This window comes from Pygocentrus nattereri, chromosome 29 (genome assembly GCF_015220715.1).
Source record: "Pygocentrus nattereri isolate fPygNat1 chromosome 29, fPygNat1.pri, whole genome shotgun sequence".
In the NCBI taxonomy this organism is placed as follows: domain Eukaryota; kingdom Metazoa; phylum Chordata; class Actinopteri; order Characiformes; family Serrasalmidae; genus Pygocentrus; species Pygocentrus nattereri.
The window spans coordinates 19,093,716-19,109,919 of NC_051239.1; the positions used below are offsets into that span (position 1 = coordinate 19,093,716).

General features: G+C 41.9%; 2 protein-coding genes across 7 annotated transcripts in view; both read left to right on the forward strand.

Annotated features, from left to right (window-relative positions):
* The first annotated feature begins 376 nt into the window (after nt 1-376).
* On the forward strand, nt 377-5,831 carry tlr9 (toll-like receptor 9). The gene is made up of 2 exons (XM_017724463.2): nt 377-569; nt 1,626-5,831. The coding sequence occupies exon 2, from the start codon at nt 1,629-1,631 to the stop codon at nt 4,827-4,829; it is 3,201 nt and encodes a 1,066-aa protein (XP_017579952.1). The 5' UTR covers nt 377-569; nt 1,626-1,628; the 3' UTR covers nt 4,830-5,831.
* A 5,403-nt stretch (nt 5,832-11,234) lies between these two features.
* Nucleotides 11,235-16,204, forward strand: part of LOC108443672 (ERC protein 2) — a 308,529-nt gene continuing 303,559 nt past the window's right edge. For 3 of the 6 annotated variants that reach the window (XR_005129963.1, XR_005129967.1, XM_037536284.1), the window contains exons 1-3: nt 11,235-11,441; nt 13,448-13,477; nt 13,749-15,072. Coding sequence is in view for 1 of the 6 variants with exons in the window: in XM_037536284.1 (XP_037392181.1) it covers nt 14,392-15,072 (681 nt within the window). In the remaining 5 variants the exon portion in view is untranslated. The remainder of the gene's footprint in view (nt 11,442-13,447; nt 13,478-13,748; nt 15,073-16,204) is intronic. The other 3 variants (XR_005129964.1, XR_005129966.1, XR_005129965.1) reach the window with 3 other exon arrangements.

Consider the following 16,204-nt stretch of genomic DNA (forward strand, 5'->3'; position numbering starts at 1 on the left):
AGGCTCAAGGTTTTATTGATCTTTACACATGATAAAGAATCCCAGCCTGGTAAATGACTTGCTTTAGTTTGACTGGTTAGCTCCTTGTTGTTGTCACGGTTCTGTCATAGCACCTGCTCCCACAGAGGAGATGAAGTTTTGCAGAGAACAGCTTCAGTTTCTGAGTGTATATTTTGTGCAACTCTTCAAGTTTGCTTTGAGGCGGGTTATAAGCAGAAATATTTTTAGATAGTATGATGCAGTGTTTTTTTTTTTTTTTTTTTTCCTAAACCAAATTAATCTTGCAACTTTCAAGTTTTAGGTTTTGTTTAGAGGGAAATAAACTGTGAAACATCTTGTGATTAAAATCACTTCCTATTTCCTGTTAGGGGATCTATCACGTTGGCCGACCACTGAACACCTGCGATTTGAGTCCTGCGTGTGAAGTTGTACATTTTCACTTCTGTAAATGGGTGGATACTGATGTGAAGCTACTTGCCTTTCAGTGAAATTCACATTTTTCCTCTCCAAACCTTTGAAACCGCTGTTTTTATTCAAGTTTGCAGGATTGGAGTTGTAGATGCTTGTTGGTAAGTGATTATCTGTGCTTATGTGTTTGTGGTATTAAATAATTTAGCCAGTTACAGATTATATTATATTCCAGAGTGCAAATGTATTTAATTTGTTTTACTTACTGGGAGCAATATTTCTAGGAGTAATTTTGAAAAGTGAGCAGTGGAAAAGTTCATTACTTTATGTACTTTTTATTTTTTATTTTATTAAGTACCGTTGGCTTAAACTCAGCATACACCAGTTCAGGTTTTCACAAATTAACAAATTGTTGAATAATGAAAGGAATTATTCTGAAGTTCTAACTTAATTAAGACAATTAACAGTAGTAATATTTTATTTAATAGCTGATGGCCTTTTGTTGAAAAAAAAGTTTGCACAGGAAGTACCTTATTTCCAAATGCTGTATTTCCCGACTCCCTTTTTTGTTTCAAAATGATACCTTGAAATATGGCTTAGACTGGGTCTAGTCCAAAAATGAATTTCAGTACAGTTTACCAAATATGATAAGCTTATCAACACCGTACTATTTACTGGTGAACTATCCCTGAGAATTGAAGTTTAACATCTGGTCATTTGATCTAATATTATCTGAAGCATTTTATAATCTAATATTCTGTGCTTTTTATACCAAAATAAGTACAAACCCAATTCCAATAAAGTTTGTGCAGTAAGTGAAATGCTAATAAAGCAGTGATGTAATAAAATGTTTGACTCGTGTTAAATTGAAAAAGATAAACACTTGTTTTACACCTTATGATCTTTGTGTTCTGATGGTACTTACTGTTCTAACTTTTTAGGAATTGGGTTGTATAGTCATCATTAAAACGTCACATTCAGTGATAAGTTGTAAATTAGAATGGCATAATGAATTTATCTTTGAGTTAGTTGTTTGTTTGAAACTCTAAGATACATAGATAGTACAATGGCCACTTATTATATATACTACATATAAATTATATACTCACCACTGAGCTAATTAAGCAATTATGCAAACATATGGTATCGTTACATTTACAATGTGTTAGACCTTCTTGTGGATGGTAAGGCTAATACATGTCTCTCTGTACCTGTAGGTCATGTTTGGACCAGGATTATGCATGCTGTTTGTATTGAATCACCTCATTGTGGTCAAAACAATAAATCCCATGTTCTACCCTTGTGATAATAACACTGTAAGCAATGGAGACATATATCTTGACTGCAAGCACAGATCCCTCACAAGCATTCCTAAATTTAAGTCTCCTTTTGTTATCTCCTTGAACCTCAATGAAAACCTTATACAGCAAGTAAAAAGAGATGATTTCTTGGACATTCCCAACCTCCAGCATCTCAGTTTAATGTGGAACTGTCTGCCAGGTCGCCTCAAGGCATTGAGATTACCTTCATGCAAAGTTACTATTGACCAAGATGCTTTTGTTAATCTCAAGAACCTGACCTCCCTTCATTTAACAGGAAACAGCCTCAAGACCATTCCACTGCTACCACAACACCTTGAGGTCCTAGGATTGGAATTTAACAACATTTTCCGTATTGAACAACCACTAAGAACACCTTTTCTCAAGCAACTACTGCTGGCTAAGAATTGTTACTTCGCCAACCCCTGTAATGAATCATTTTTCATTGACCCAAAGGTGTTTCTGGATTTACCTGAGCTACAGAACCTCACTCTTGGCTTTAGTAATATGACATCTGTTCCCACGCAGCTGCCACTGTCACTGGAAAGTCTTGACTTGAAGGAAAATAAGATTACCACAATCACAGAAAAGTCATTTGCAAACCTTACAAAACTCCGCTTCCTTAACTTGGAGTGGAACTGCCAAAGGTGTGACCATGCAGCTCAACCCTGTTTCCCTTGCCCAGATAATGCATCTTTAGGTTTACACTCTGATGCCTTTTATGATCAGAGAGACTCTCTCGTCAGCCTGAGCCTACGGGGAAACTCACTCCGATCCCTTCCTAAAAACCTCTTTGCTCGACTGAAAAAACTTAAAACACTTGACCTCTCGGACAATTTCCTAGCCTTCAGTATCCGTTCTGGCATGTTTTATGAAGAACTACGGAGTGTTGAGTCACTAAACCTTCTCTACAACTATGAGCCTCTGAAAACCTTTCCAGAACTGATTTTGTCACCCTACATTAGTCAGATGAAAGCACTGAGGAAGCTATATTTAAGTGGCTTTTTCTTCCACCACCTGTCCAACTATAGTATTGAGCCTCTGGTCAAACTACCAAAGCTGCAGTACCTTGACCTGCGCATGAACTTCATCAGTTCCTGCAATGTCACTGCATTCAGCCAGTTGACAGCCGTAAGAATGGTTGTGCTTTCCCAGAACATGTTGGCCTTCAACCCATGCTACAAAGCCAGTACTACTGACATACAGTCCAAGCTCCTGACCCTGAGTAGATATCAGAGAGACAGCAACCTGCAGGTTCAAGAAACCCCCTACATTGGGTCAGAGTTAGGAATGAACTCTGTGCAGTGCTCTAAGGTAGACTGTCCAGTAGATTATTCAATAAGGTATTTTCAATGGTGCCTCTGTTACAGGAAGCTCTTTTTTGACTTATCTCAAAACAACATTCCATGGCTAAATGCAAGTACTTTCATAGGAATGGAGAAAGCTGAGTGCTTAGACCTGTCCTACAACTACATGAGTCAGACTTTAAGTGGCCAGCAGTTCCACCCGCTTACCAAACTAGTTTATCTAAACATGGCACACAACCGTATTGACCTTTACTTTAATGAAGCTTTCCAGGAGCTCAGAAGCACACTTAAGGTTCTTGATCTCAGCAACAATGAATTCCACTTTCTCATGAAGGGAATAGGTCATCGCTTCACATTCATAAAGAACCTGGAATCACTAGTTGCTCTCAGTTTAGCAAACAATAACATTGGCCTTCGGATCTCAAATATTCTTACTAGTACATCTCTACAGTATCTCTGCTTCTCTGGCAATCGCTTGGACATCATGTGGGACACCAGGGGAGATCAGTACATTCGCTTCTTTCAGGGATTGACAAAACTTACACACCTGGACATCTCTGACAACCAACTCAGATCATTCTCCCCTGAAGCAATGGTAAACCTTCCTCCAAGTATCTGTGTGCTCAGGGTGGACTCCAATCTCTTGAATTACTTCCCCTGGGGCAACATCTCAGTTCTCACTCAGCTCTGCTACCTTAACCTCAGTGGAAACTATCTCTCTGACCTACCGGACAGTGTTATCCCCTTTGGACGTAAACTGTCAAGTTTGGACTTGAGTCATAATCGGCTAAGTGCAATTCCAGAGTCTTTCTTCAGCCAGGCAACAGCCCTTAAAGACCTCAGACTCAATCACAACCAGTTGAAGATCCTAGAGAAGCACGTTCTCCCTCCTTCATTTACAAGTCTCATTTGCACAACCTCTTATAGAACAAAGAACTGCAAGTTGACTTTACATGCCAACCCTTTTACTTGCAGCTGTGCAACTTCTTGGTTTGCTGAGTTTCTGCGAGCAAGTCCTTTGTTTATCCCACACCTCACCACGGATGTTCGCTGTGGTTACCCTGAGTCACAGACAGGAGTAAACATCCTTTCCATGGACCCCCGCTCTTGCCAGGAGATTTTTGGCAGTGTCGCTTTCCTCTGCACCTTTCTACTTACTATTGCAGCCACTGCAATCCCCCTTTTGAAGCATCTTTTTGGCTGGGATGTGTGGTATTGTTTCCAAATACTGTGGGCAGGACACAAAGGTTACTCTCCAGTTCAAGGAGACAACATGGCAGACAATGAACATGATGCATTTGTTGTTTTTGACACAAGGAACAAGGCAGTCAGGGACTGGATTTACAATGAAATGGTGATTCACTTGGAGAGAAAGGGGAGATGGCAGTTTCAGCTTTGTCTGGAGGAACGAGACTGGTTGCCAGGGTTGTCATGCATAGAGAATCTACACAGTTCCGTGTACAACAGCAGGAAAACAGTTTTTGTGCTGACGAACCATGGTGGCTGTACTTCGGTGAATGGGATCATAAGACAGGCTTTCCTCCTGGTCCAGCAGAGGCTGCTGGATGAAAAAATGGATGTGGCGGTGCTGGTTCTTCTGGATCCTCTTTTTCCTAAGCTGAAGTACCTGCAGATGAGAAAGAGACTCTGCAAGAAGTCTGTTCTGTCCTGGCCCAAGAACCCTCGGGCCCAGCCCCTCTTCTGGAATGACCTCCGTATTGCTCTAGCCTCTGACAACGTAAGGTCCTATGATAAGAAAGTCACAGAGAGCTTCCTGTCTCATGAGCTTCTCTAAGTCAGGGAACTGACATATATTTTTCATGTCAAGTATATTAAGCAATTCAGAACTGCTAACTTTGTTACAGGAAATTATGTGATGAAAGCAATTACATTTGATGTAAAAATGTCTGGCTAGAACACAATAGAAATGTGTATGTTTATATATTACAAGGTCACTGTAATGAAAACAAAGAAATGGGTGGAATAGGACTGAAATAAAAATGTTAACTTCTTTCCGGTATTAACAAAGTTTATACAGTCATATACAAAAGTCTGAGCATCCATAATCATATTATGTTTTGTTGATGTTTTGAGTGAAACTACACACACATCCTCTGACCTACACATTTGTGTGTTTTCCTGCACTAATACACTCACATCAGCTCAAAATGGGCTTGGTAATTAGCTGATGAGTGAAATCAGGTGTGTTAAGAGCAGGGAAAACACTAAAATGTGCAGGACTGCCTGCTCTAGGACCAGAGCTGGGAACCACTGCTCAGCAGAGAACACACCTCTGCACGTGTTACTGTTAGTTTGCTGAATTAAACATGATAAAAAAAAAAAAAGCATAAACATGTGGCCTGTGCAAAACCTATGGCGCTTTTTATCTTTTATGTTGTATGTTTTCCAACAAGTTAAACTCAAATAAATATAGATCATGCAGTACAAGTTGTAGAAAAACGTCATATTGAATTGTATGTAGAGGATCCGAACACTTATTTTCACTTAAAATTAACATAATATGTCATTTGGCTGGGGCTGTTCAAACTTTTGCCTATGACTGTAGGTTTTTGCATGTGTTTTGGTTTGCATTATTTTCACTTGGGGACTGTGTCTCTCCTTTTGTTTGTACTGCAGTTGTCTGTAACAGGCTTATTTCATACTGACAGCACTTGTTGATGCTTTTTTGTCTCTTATTTTGAAGCCCTCTTCGTGAATTTGAACGTATGGCAACTCTCAACAAAAGGAAATCACTGCTGTTTTAATCAACATGATCCATAAAGTAACCATGAAGTCAGACCTTGATTTGCTTTTTTCAAACTGTAGGTAAACAAACATACTTTGCTGGGGCTTTCCCTTTTAGTGGCTTGTTCACTGAAACAGAACATTCTATCTTTCTTGTTTCCTACGAACTCTTATGGTTCCTCTTTGTAAGAGTTTCAGAGCAATGTGTGATAATTAACCGACTCTCTGCCTTGAGAAATATAGCTGTGCAGTGACAGCTGAATCACTGCCTTGGCAAGTAACCCACATGCTCATTAGATCTATTTGTTGTCACTGAGTTTTGCATTAATGTAATTGACAATTTGGCTAGTGCAGAGAATGGAATCGATATTTTTTGTAGAGTCTTTTTTATGCTCCGTTGAGTCTTAATATATAGCCTGCTGTCTCAGTAAATGAGGGAAATGCATAGTAGGTTGCAGGGGTCTGTTCTGGGAAGGATGCTGGCTGTAGCCTAATATGAAACCACAATAGCCTAGCATGGTTTCTGATAAATTGAACACAAAAACAAACAGCGAACTCTTCTTGTCAGATATACAGTTCAAATGAAAGGCAGAACATGAATAAATGAGTGGAGAAGGTGCCAAACAGGTGTACTGTAAGAATCCTACCATGTTCTAGAGCGTGAGTAAAAAATGCTGAGCAGGCCAAGTTGGCTTTGATTTCAGATTAAGGCAGTCAATGGAAAAGATCCAAGTGACTTTGAAAGAGGCATGGATAGCAGGAACTTCAGTCATAAAGACTTCTGAACGGACTAGTGTTTCAGCAGAAACAGTGACTGATGTAACATCTGCATTTAGATCTAATCTTAAAAATGTTCTTCAAGGATTGTTTAGTAAAGGCAGTCAGTCTATTTAGAACCATTGCATGCGTTAATCTTTGCATGGTGAAATGGTTCTATATAGCACCAAAACGGGTTCTTTTGTTGTTACAAGCTTGACATCATAACAGTAGAAGCCCCTTTTTAATGCTATGTAGAACCATATACAACGCATTCTCCATCTGATTAAGCATACAGCGGTTCTCTGTAGATCCTGCCTTCTGCCCGATGACTGCTGGGATAGGCTCCAGCACTCCCCCGCGACCCTGACGGAGAAGTGGCTTGGAAAATGGATGGATGGATGGACGGATGGTTCTCTATAGAATGCATGATTCTAAATAGGATTCTATTCTAATCTTTTTAAAGAGTGTGAGAAAGACATCAGCAACCAGGGCTGGGAATTGTGGGTGAAAGTGCACATTCAGTTACTGGGATGTTAGTGCGTTAATGTGGTATGTATGAAAAGAAGAGTAACTGTTTAGGTGACTGAAAATGCCAATGCTGGACTCAATCATACTGTGTGAGCAAGAACAGTTCATCTTCAACTACACAGAGATGTTAAAATAATGATATTCTTCATAGAAAATTCAGTCACTTCTCTGTAATTGATTAGCAGTTTCATTTCCGTAGGCCTGCAGTTGAACTAAGTTGTGAAAAAATGAGGTACTGCCAGTACAAAACCTCTTATTGTGTGGTTATGCTGTACTCCGTGACTACATGTGTTGAATGGTTTGTACAGCAGCTCATCCAACATTCTTTCTCAATTCAAGGGTATTAATATAGAAATTGTCTGCACACCGTTGGATATACGATGCATATAGGGCACTACTGCAGTTTGTCAGGTGATTGGTTGCTCATTAAGTACGATATATGTCCAAGGGCGTGCAGACAGCTGCTCGCCCAGCATTTCTTCTAAATTCCATTGAATTAATAGGAGTTTGCATAAAAACCTATAGACATGTAGGGTAAATGATACATCCGAGTTGGACAGTGCATATACAAATGAGAAAGCTGTGTATGTTTATCACCATGTACTCAATGAAGATAGGTAACACATCACTCCAAATCACCTCAGTCCCAATTTACTCCCAATTTACTAGTCCCAATTAAAGTGGTCCCAATAGAGTCTTTTGCCATGTATCGCATATTATTTTTTATTCATTTTCTACAAGGTGGAGAAGATGCTGCTGAGGCATAGCCCCCTGTGCATTCAGGTCATGTTGCATCAGGTGTGTTGGGAACTCTTAAAATGTGTACGGTGGTGGTTCTCCAGGTCCACTGAGAGGCTGAGAGCCCACTGCTATAGAGCAGCCCATTTAATCTAGCATGCATAAACCTAAGGAGGAGCTGTCCAGTGCTGAAACAGAGAACAAACTGAAAAGACATTACATTCTGTTTAATGCTAAGAAACAAAGTCCCTATACACTGAAACAGATTTGCAACTATATCTGTCTCTGTTTAGATGCTGATATTTTATGTTAAGATGACTGAAATCGATGGACCGTCCACTATTTGTATTGAGATTTGTAGATCAGTAATAACATAAGGAGCAACATTTAAAATGTAAAAATAATCAATTTACTCGAAATGGTAAAGGATAACAGCTGTCATAGCCGCATAATGTGGTATGGGTGTGCTCTCTGCTGAAAATGGCTTAATGGTTATCATTAGTGACCACCAGTTTCATGATGTAACGTGCCATGAATTTCAAAAGGGTTACACTTTTTCAGCTTTTACAAGGACAAGGCACATAATTAATATTTCTGTTAATGTGCCAATTTAGCCATCTTTGGATACTTTTAAACTGCAGTCCCTGGGTGGGTACAAAATGCGAATGCACTGACCAAGACTCATAAACATACATAAAATATGAATAACCTATGCAGCAGCACGGTACCACACACACAATAAAGCACAATAACGATGCAAAACATTCCCGCACAGCTCATTCCAGGTGTGAGAAACAAAAAGCATCTTCCTCAAAGGTTTCACAACATAACAGCTTACCACTGTTCTAGTGAGTCCTCTGTCCATCGTTTCCGGCTAAAAGAAAGCAGCAAGAAGGAGCCAAACCACAGGATCTCATATACAAGACACACAAATACAGGGCGAGGAAAAATCATTTGGGTCAACTTTATGTGACGACTTCCATGGGTATAAATCGATGCAGTTACAGGGCAGTAACCACATAATTGCGGTTGTTGTTCTTATAGTAACCCAAACAGTTCATCCAGCTACACAGTTAAAAAAGATGTCTCTTCAGAGTTCTATGCAGAATCATGAGTTCTATCTAGAACCACTTCAAGTATGTTGAAATGGTCCTTCAGATTGTTGCAGAATGTGTTCTATATGGTTCCCAGCTATACTTTTATGTCCTAAAACCATTCTGTGAATATTACGCGCATGTTCTGTTAATGTTCTCAGCAGGGTTTTTTTTTTCTGGGCACGATCTCTAAAAACATCTAATCTCTGGTCCTGACATCACTGCAGTTAAAACATTGGCTTAGTGGACATCTAACCTCACAGGAACATTAACATTTGTCAAAGTTGGGGGAACTGCCCTTGCTATCTGGGATGGAACCTTTTTGAAAAGGGTTTATATATTATATATATATATATATACACACACTGCTAAAACCAATAAAGGGAGCACTCAAATAACACATCCTAGATCTGAATGAATGAAATATTATCATTGAATTCTTTGTTCTGTACAAAGTTGAATGTGCTGACAACAAAATCACAAACATCATCAATGGAAATCAGATTTATTAACCAATGGAGGCCTGGATTTGGAGTCACACACAAAATTAAAGTGGAAAAACACACGACAGGCTGATCCAACTTTGATGTGATGTCCTTAAAACAGGTCAAAATGAGGCTCAGTATTGTGTGTGGCCTCCACGTGCCTGTATGACCTCCCTACAACGCCTGGGCAGCTCCTGATGAGGTGGCGGATGGTCTACTGAGGGATCTCCTCCCAGACCTGGACTAAAGCATCCGCCAACTCCTGGACAGTCTGTGGTGCAACGTGGCGTTGGTGGATGGAGCGAGACATGATGTCCCAGATGTGCTCAATCAGATTCAGGTCTGGGGAACGGGTGGGCCAGTCCATAGCTTCAATGCCTTCATCTTGCAGGAACTGCTGACACACTACAGCCACATGAGGTCTAGCATTGTCCTGCATTAGGAGGAACCCAGGGCCAACCACACCAGCATATGGTCTCACAAGGGGTCTGAAGATCTCATCTCGGTACCTAATGGCAGTCAGGCTACCTCTGGCGAGCACATGGAGGGCGGTGCGGCCCTCTAAAGAAATGCCACCCCACACCATTACTGACCCACTGCCAAACCGGTCATGCTGAAGGATGTTGCAGACAGCAGATCGCTCTCCACGGCATCTCCAGACTCTGTCACGTCTGTCACATGTGCTCAGTGTGAACCTGCTTTGATCTGTGAAGATCACAGGGCGCCAGTGGCGAATTTGCCAGTCCTGGTGTTCTCTGGCAAAATCCAAGCATCCTGCACGGTGTTGGGCCGTGAGCACAACCCCATCTGTGGACGTGGGGCCCTCAAACCATCCTCATGGAGTCGGTTTCTAACCGTTTGTGCAGACACATGCACATTTGTGGCCTGCTGGAGGTCATTTTGCAGGGCTCTGGCAGTGCTCCTCCTGTTCCTCCTTGCACAAAGGCGGAGGTAGCGGTCCTGCTGCTGGGTTGTTGCCCTCCTGCAGCCTCCTCCACGTCTCCTGGTGTACTGGCCTGTCTCCTGGTAGTGCCTCCAGCCTCTGGACACTACGTTGACAGACACAGCAAACCTTCTTGCCACAGCTCGCCTTGATGTGCCATCCTGGATGAGCTGCACTACCTGAGCCACTTGTGTGGGTTGTAGAGTCCGTCTCCTGCTACCACGAGTGTGAAAGACCACCAACAGTCAAAAGTGACCAAAACATCAGCCAGAAAGCAGAAAGGTACTGAGAAGTGGTCTGTGGTCCCCACCTGCAGAACCACTCCTTTACTGAATGTGTCTTGCTAACTGCCAGTAATTTCCACCTGTTGTCTGTTCCATTTGCACAACAGCTGTGAAACTGATTGTCAGTCAGTGTTGCTTCCTAAGTGGACAGTTTGATTTCACAGAAGTTTGATTTACTTGGAGTTATATTGTGTTGTTTAAGTGTTCCCTTTATTTTTTTGAGCAGTGTACATACACACACACACACACACACACACACACACACACACACATATATATATATATATATATATATATATATATATATATAAGATGTATGGTCTTAAATAAGCATATGTCTAATTACAAAAAGGTTATTTTATAGTTACAAGCTTGACATTGTAAAAATAGTGCAGCCCTTTTTGATGCTATGCAGAACCAGCTCTATATAGAACCACAGACATTCTTCACTGCACCACGCAATCAAAGGACCATTTAAACACACACTGGTTCTATGTATAACTCTAAGTAGAACCATTGTCTTTACTAAAGAACTCTGGGAGAACGCTCTTTCGTGCAGTCTAACTATGAAGTAATGCCTCTTGTTTACAGCTTTAAAAAAGAATCGGAGTCAGTTGCCTCGCCTCCCACGACAGCAGCCTGAAAAGGAGCGCTAACTCCGCCTTTCTGTGATGGGGATAAACGCCCTCCTCGCAGACCGCCCGTCTTTCCCCCCACTGGCCCTTTAACAGGCTCGCCAGCGTCCCACAGCAGCGTCCCCAGGAAACGGGAGACGACGGGACTGTGTAATGACAAGCCGGCGAGTGGACCCTGTTCATCTCGTCTGGACTGGTAAGTCGCCGTCAAGCCGCCGCTCGCTGCTCGGATGTAGTTTATGAGGGGCTGCAGCAGCGCATATGGGGAATAATCCGCCTATATGAGGGTCGGTGGTCCGCACAGGGGGGGGAACACGAAGTGCGTATACGGCTGGATCTGTTGCACCGTAGCAGGGTGGGGGTACTGGGTTTGTTACGTTGCTCCTTCGGACGTCGTTTCTGAAAGTGATGACTTTACAGGCTGACCCTCTCAGCAAAGTGACCCCTCTGGCTTCATTAACTACCTCAAAGTAACGCTACAACATTCCTATTAACTGCCTCAGAGTCACACGTCAGGCAGAAGGTCTGTCACCAGCGTGAAGGCATGTGAACAAAGTGGATTGGAGCAGAGGAACTGAGCGAAGTCCTTTTCAGAGAGGCAGAGACGGACAGTGGTCATCAGTGCATCGGTGGCACATGTAGCTGGAGGGCTGCGCGCTGGCGAAATTGCTGCGACCCACATCCTGAAGCGAATGTTACCCATTTAGCCCTTAGCCCACACGAGCGTTAGCCTAGTTTGACACTAGAAGAATTATAAAACCTTTGGGGCTTAATCCACTGCCAGCATGACAGTACACTTTAATGATGTTCGCCCTGCACGCCTGGCAAAGCCCCCTTTGGGGCACCTAGAGCTTTGGTGCCTCGTTGGGGTCCCGATGGTGACAGATTTGGGACCATTTTTTTTTCTTTTAAAGGGATTGACATCTGCAGTGATTGACAGTCGCTTTATCCTCTCCCTCGACCGAGGCTTACTTAGATGACATCACCACCCAATCACTTTAACTAAGAGGAGGGATTTCAAGCCTATACCCATCTGTTGCCCTGTCCATCTCTGGGCTGGCTGTCATATCACGTTATCTCACAGAGAATCACTATTAGTTCCTATGATTTCACTTCTGTTTTAAGAGACACCAATGTGAACGAAATACTAAAGTCGTGGTTATGTCTTATAAAGTGTTAACGCTTTAATAGCAGTGTTCATAACACGTTATACTGTGTTATGAACCTTGCATAGAGACAGCACTATGACTAACCAACCTGCCTAGTCATACAGACACCGATGTCTTTAATTCTGTAAGCTGAAATGGAATAATAGCTCATAGCCATGTTTAATGTTTTGTGACATGTGATATTAAAGTGACAGCTCATATAGGTGACGTTATGAGTATACAGTCACATGCTTCCAAAATAAGATGACGTGCCCTCTACAGGGAGTAAACCCAAAGATTACATTGTCCTGCACCTTTTAGAACAAAACACATTTTTTTGCTGAGTTTATAATATTGAACCATTATTGAAAATACGTAAAAGGTCCAAACCTCTGTCTTATTTTCCCCCACAATATGTTAAATAGAGCAAATAAAACAGACATAGTGCATGAACATGTGTTCTCTGTAGAGGATGTGTTAACACATCAATGTGTTACCAAATGCTAATATGTATTATTGTTAGATATATGACGTATAACGACGCTATAAGAACTTGCATTCCTGGTTTCTAATGAGGGCTGAAGAGTGGGAGATGAATAGAGCGCTAATGTTTTAGAAGTCATGGCTTGGTCTAGCATGCCTTTATGAATAGACAGCTCTATTAGACATAATGCACTAAGCGTGCCGGGAGTTTCTTTGGCACTGACGGTGTACATTTTAACGAGCACAACTTCTAAAGCAATTAATAGCAATACACATTAAGGTTCAAAACATTTCTAGGTGTGTTTATAATGCTTTATGAAAGCATTAGAATGAGTCATAAGTGTGGTTGTAGTTTCTTACAGACATTTTTCTGAAAGCCTGGGTTTTCAAAAGTGCATAAAAGTCTAATTGAACTGGATTCATTGATTTGCAGTTTCTTCCTGCCTCTGGCTTTGGCTGTTTTATTTTAGACTCCTCTGTACTTTTCTTTTACTTTTTTAAAGCTACTTCTTTCTCTCTCTCTCTCTCTCTCTCTCTCTCTCTCTCTCTCTCTCTCTCTCTCTCTCTCCAGATCAGACCCTGAGCTCTGTGGATCAGTAAGGTAATTGATCAGATGTAACAGTTCCATAGTTTGAAGTCACTCCCTCTTAGTAAGTGCTGGCGTGTGGCCAGGCCTGGAGAGAAAGCATATGGAACGTCAGTATGAGTTGGCCATTTAAAGTGCTTTTGTCAAGACTTAGTTGTTGTTTATCTAAATGAGGGGAGACAGTGTATGCAGAGGCATGATATCACTGTAGACATCATTGCCTCTTTCTCACTCCCCCTTTCTCTCTCTCTCTCTCTCTCTCTCTCTCTCTCTCTCTCTCCTCCAGATTATATTAAAGATGGCCTGAAGAGAGTCTGCGAGTTCCAAAGCCATTAGCAGCCTCTTGGTGAGAAAGACTTGTACGCTGCTATGACACTCCAAATAGTTTCACCCCAGGCTGTCACTTGGCATTCCAGCACAAAAGATTGAGACGAGATGATGCACATCTTTTCATGTGTGGCACCAAGTTGTAGCTTGACAGTAAGCCACTGTGGAAAAGATGAGACCTGAGACATTCAGCACTGTTGAAATATGCTGCATGAACTTGACAGTTAAACAGACCTGCAAGCTTTCAAACTGGCCGTTATGTTTTTGAAAGAATAACTCTAATTCTGCGAGGCCAGTTATACTTCTGAAAGAGTAACTCGGTAAAAGACCTAGTCTTCAATAATAGAAAAGTACAGTGTTCCTTGTCACAACATTGTACCAAGTCATAAAAATGAAAGGTTAAAGAGGAAAATGTGAAGTGAACAAAACGGGACTTTCTCATAACCACATTCTCTACTTATTAACCTGTCACACTCTAAGGAACCTTTGGTAGGTCCAGACTTACTTACCTCATTCTCATAACTACATATCTTTGTTGCACATACTGGGTAATTTGAAGTAGGACAGTAGACATAGATTAATAACTAAATTATAATAGCATAATGTATGGCAGCGCAAGGTCTGTTGGGCATGCTGAGGCAAGCCCATCCCAATCCCCACACCTCCCTCGGTCCCCTAGAATGGGCCACCGGCGTGTCAGTGCCAGCAGCAGGGGCAGCAAGTCTGGTAGTGGTGGAAAAACTCTTTCCATGGAGAATATCCAGTCCCTGAATGCTGCCTATGCAGCATCTGGTCCATTTTACTTGAGTGATCACGAGGCACTGGCCTCCTCTGCCTACCCAAAAGGAACCATGACCTTGGGGCGTGCCACCAGCCGGACATCTTATGGGGGAAGGGCCACCGCGATGGGCAGCAGCCCCAACATCAGCTCCTCCGTAGGGCATCTTCACTCAGACTCGATGGGCTATGGAGATCACGGAGCCATGCATCTCCACTCGCTGCAGCACCAGGGGCCTTCTTCTCCACTGCTGAGACAGGCCGTGCGGGGTGTGGCCAGAGGAGACGGGGGCCCCCTGATGGAGCAGTTGAGGGAGCTGCAGAGGGAGAATGACATGTTGAGGAGGGAGCTTGACGTGAAGGACAGCAAGCTGGTTTCTTCAGTCAACAGCATCAAGAGCTTCTGGAGTCCTGAGCTAAAGAAGGAACGAGGGATGAGGAAAGAGGAGGTGTCAAAGACGTCCATACTGAAGGAGCAAATGAGAGTGCTGGATGATGAGAACCAGGTAAGCAACCACAACTCTTAAGAATAAGGTTGCCAGAATACAGATCGAGCGATAACTTTCAACAGAGTGATGTCAGAGGGTTTTTTTTTTAAGAGACTGAATGGTTCTTTAGGGAAACACATGTGGTTCTTCTATGGCTTAGCTCCTTTTTGGCACCACAGAATGAGAGTCATTCCATGAACTGTCCTTGATATTCTTGCTTACAGAGCCACCTCAGACATGTCCTATAACAATGTCTTTGAATTTATGGTAACGCTCTGCAACATAGTATTGACATAACTGTACCATAAATATGACAGTTCTACAGGACTGATATTGATCTGGAAACACTTCGCCAGAGTTACTGACCTCTTGCTGTGACTTGGCAAATTCGGTAACACTTTACTTGAAGCCTTCTACATAACATTGTACTGGTAACTGACATGTATCATAGTGTTTGATGTACACCAATGATTCAATACAAATATGTGCAAGTGACATAAGCTGTCATGACTTTAAGCATTATGGCATCTGTCATTTAATATTTATATATTAAATTAACAGACAAAATCTCCTATATATATATATATATATATATATATATATATAGACATGGTTCTCTCAGTGTTATGTGGAGGTAATGTGTTACCAAATTTGCCCAGTCATAGCAAGAACCAGTGAAAGACAGAAAAGAGGTCAATAACTCTGGCTTCTGACTGAGTCCACAAGTGTTTTCAAATCAATACCAGTCAATTCTCTTGTAGTGCTCAGACACACTAAACACAAATAACAAAGCAGGTCAAATCATTTTCTGTACCACCATCGATGGATATATCACTATTTAGCTTATTTCGACTTTGGATCACTAAATCACTTTAGAAAACATACTGAGTGGCTTTCCCCAGTGTTTTGTTAGACGTTCGGCCTTGCTACATAGCCTGTCTCACCTTGATTTCAAAGTGTTCTCCAACTTATCTGAGACTCAAATACTTTCCCTCTGATTATTTTAGTTATATAGTGTTGCCAGGGTATTGACCACATAAGCCTGCAGGAGCAGGTCTTTATAACTCAATTGTTCTGAGTTAAGAAGGCACTTCCTCTCTGCCTTCTCTGACAACAGCTTGTGTCAAGCTATCTTTCTCTCCTCACGTTG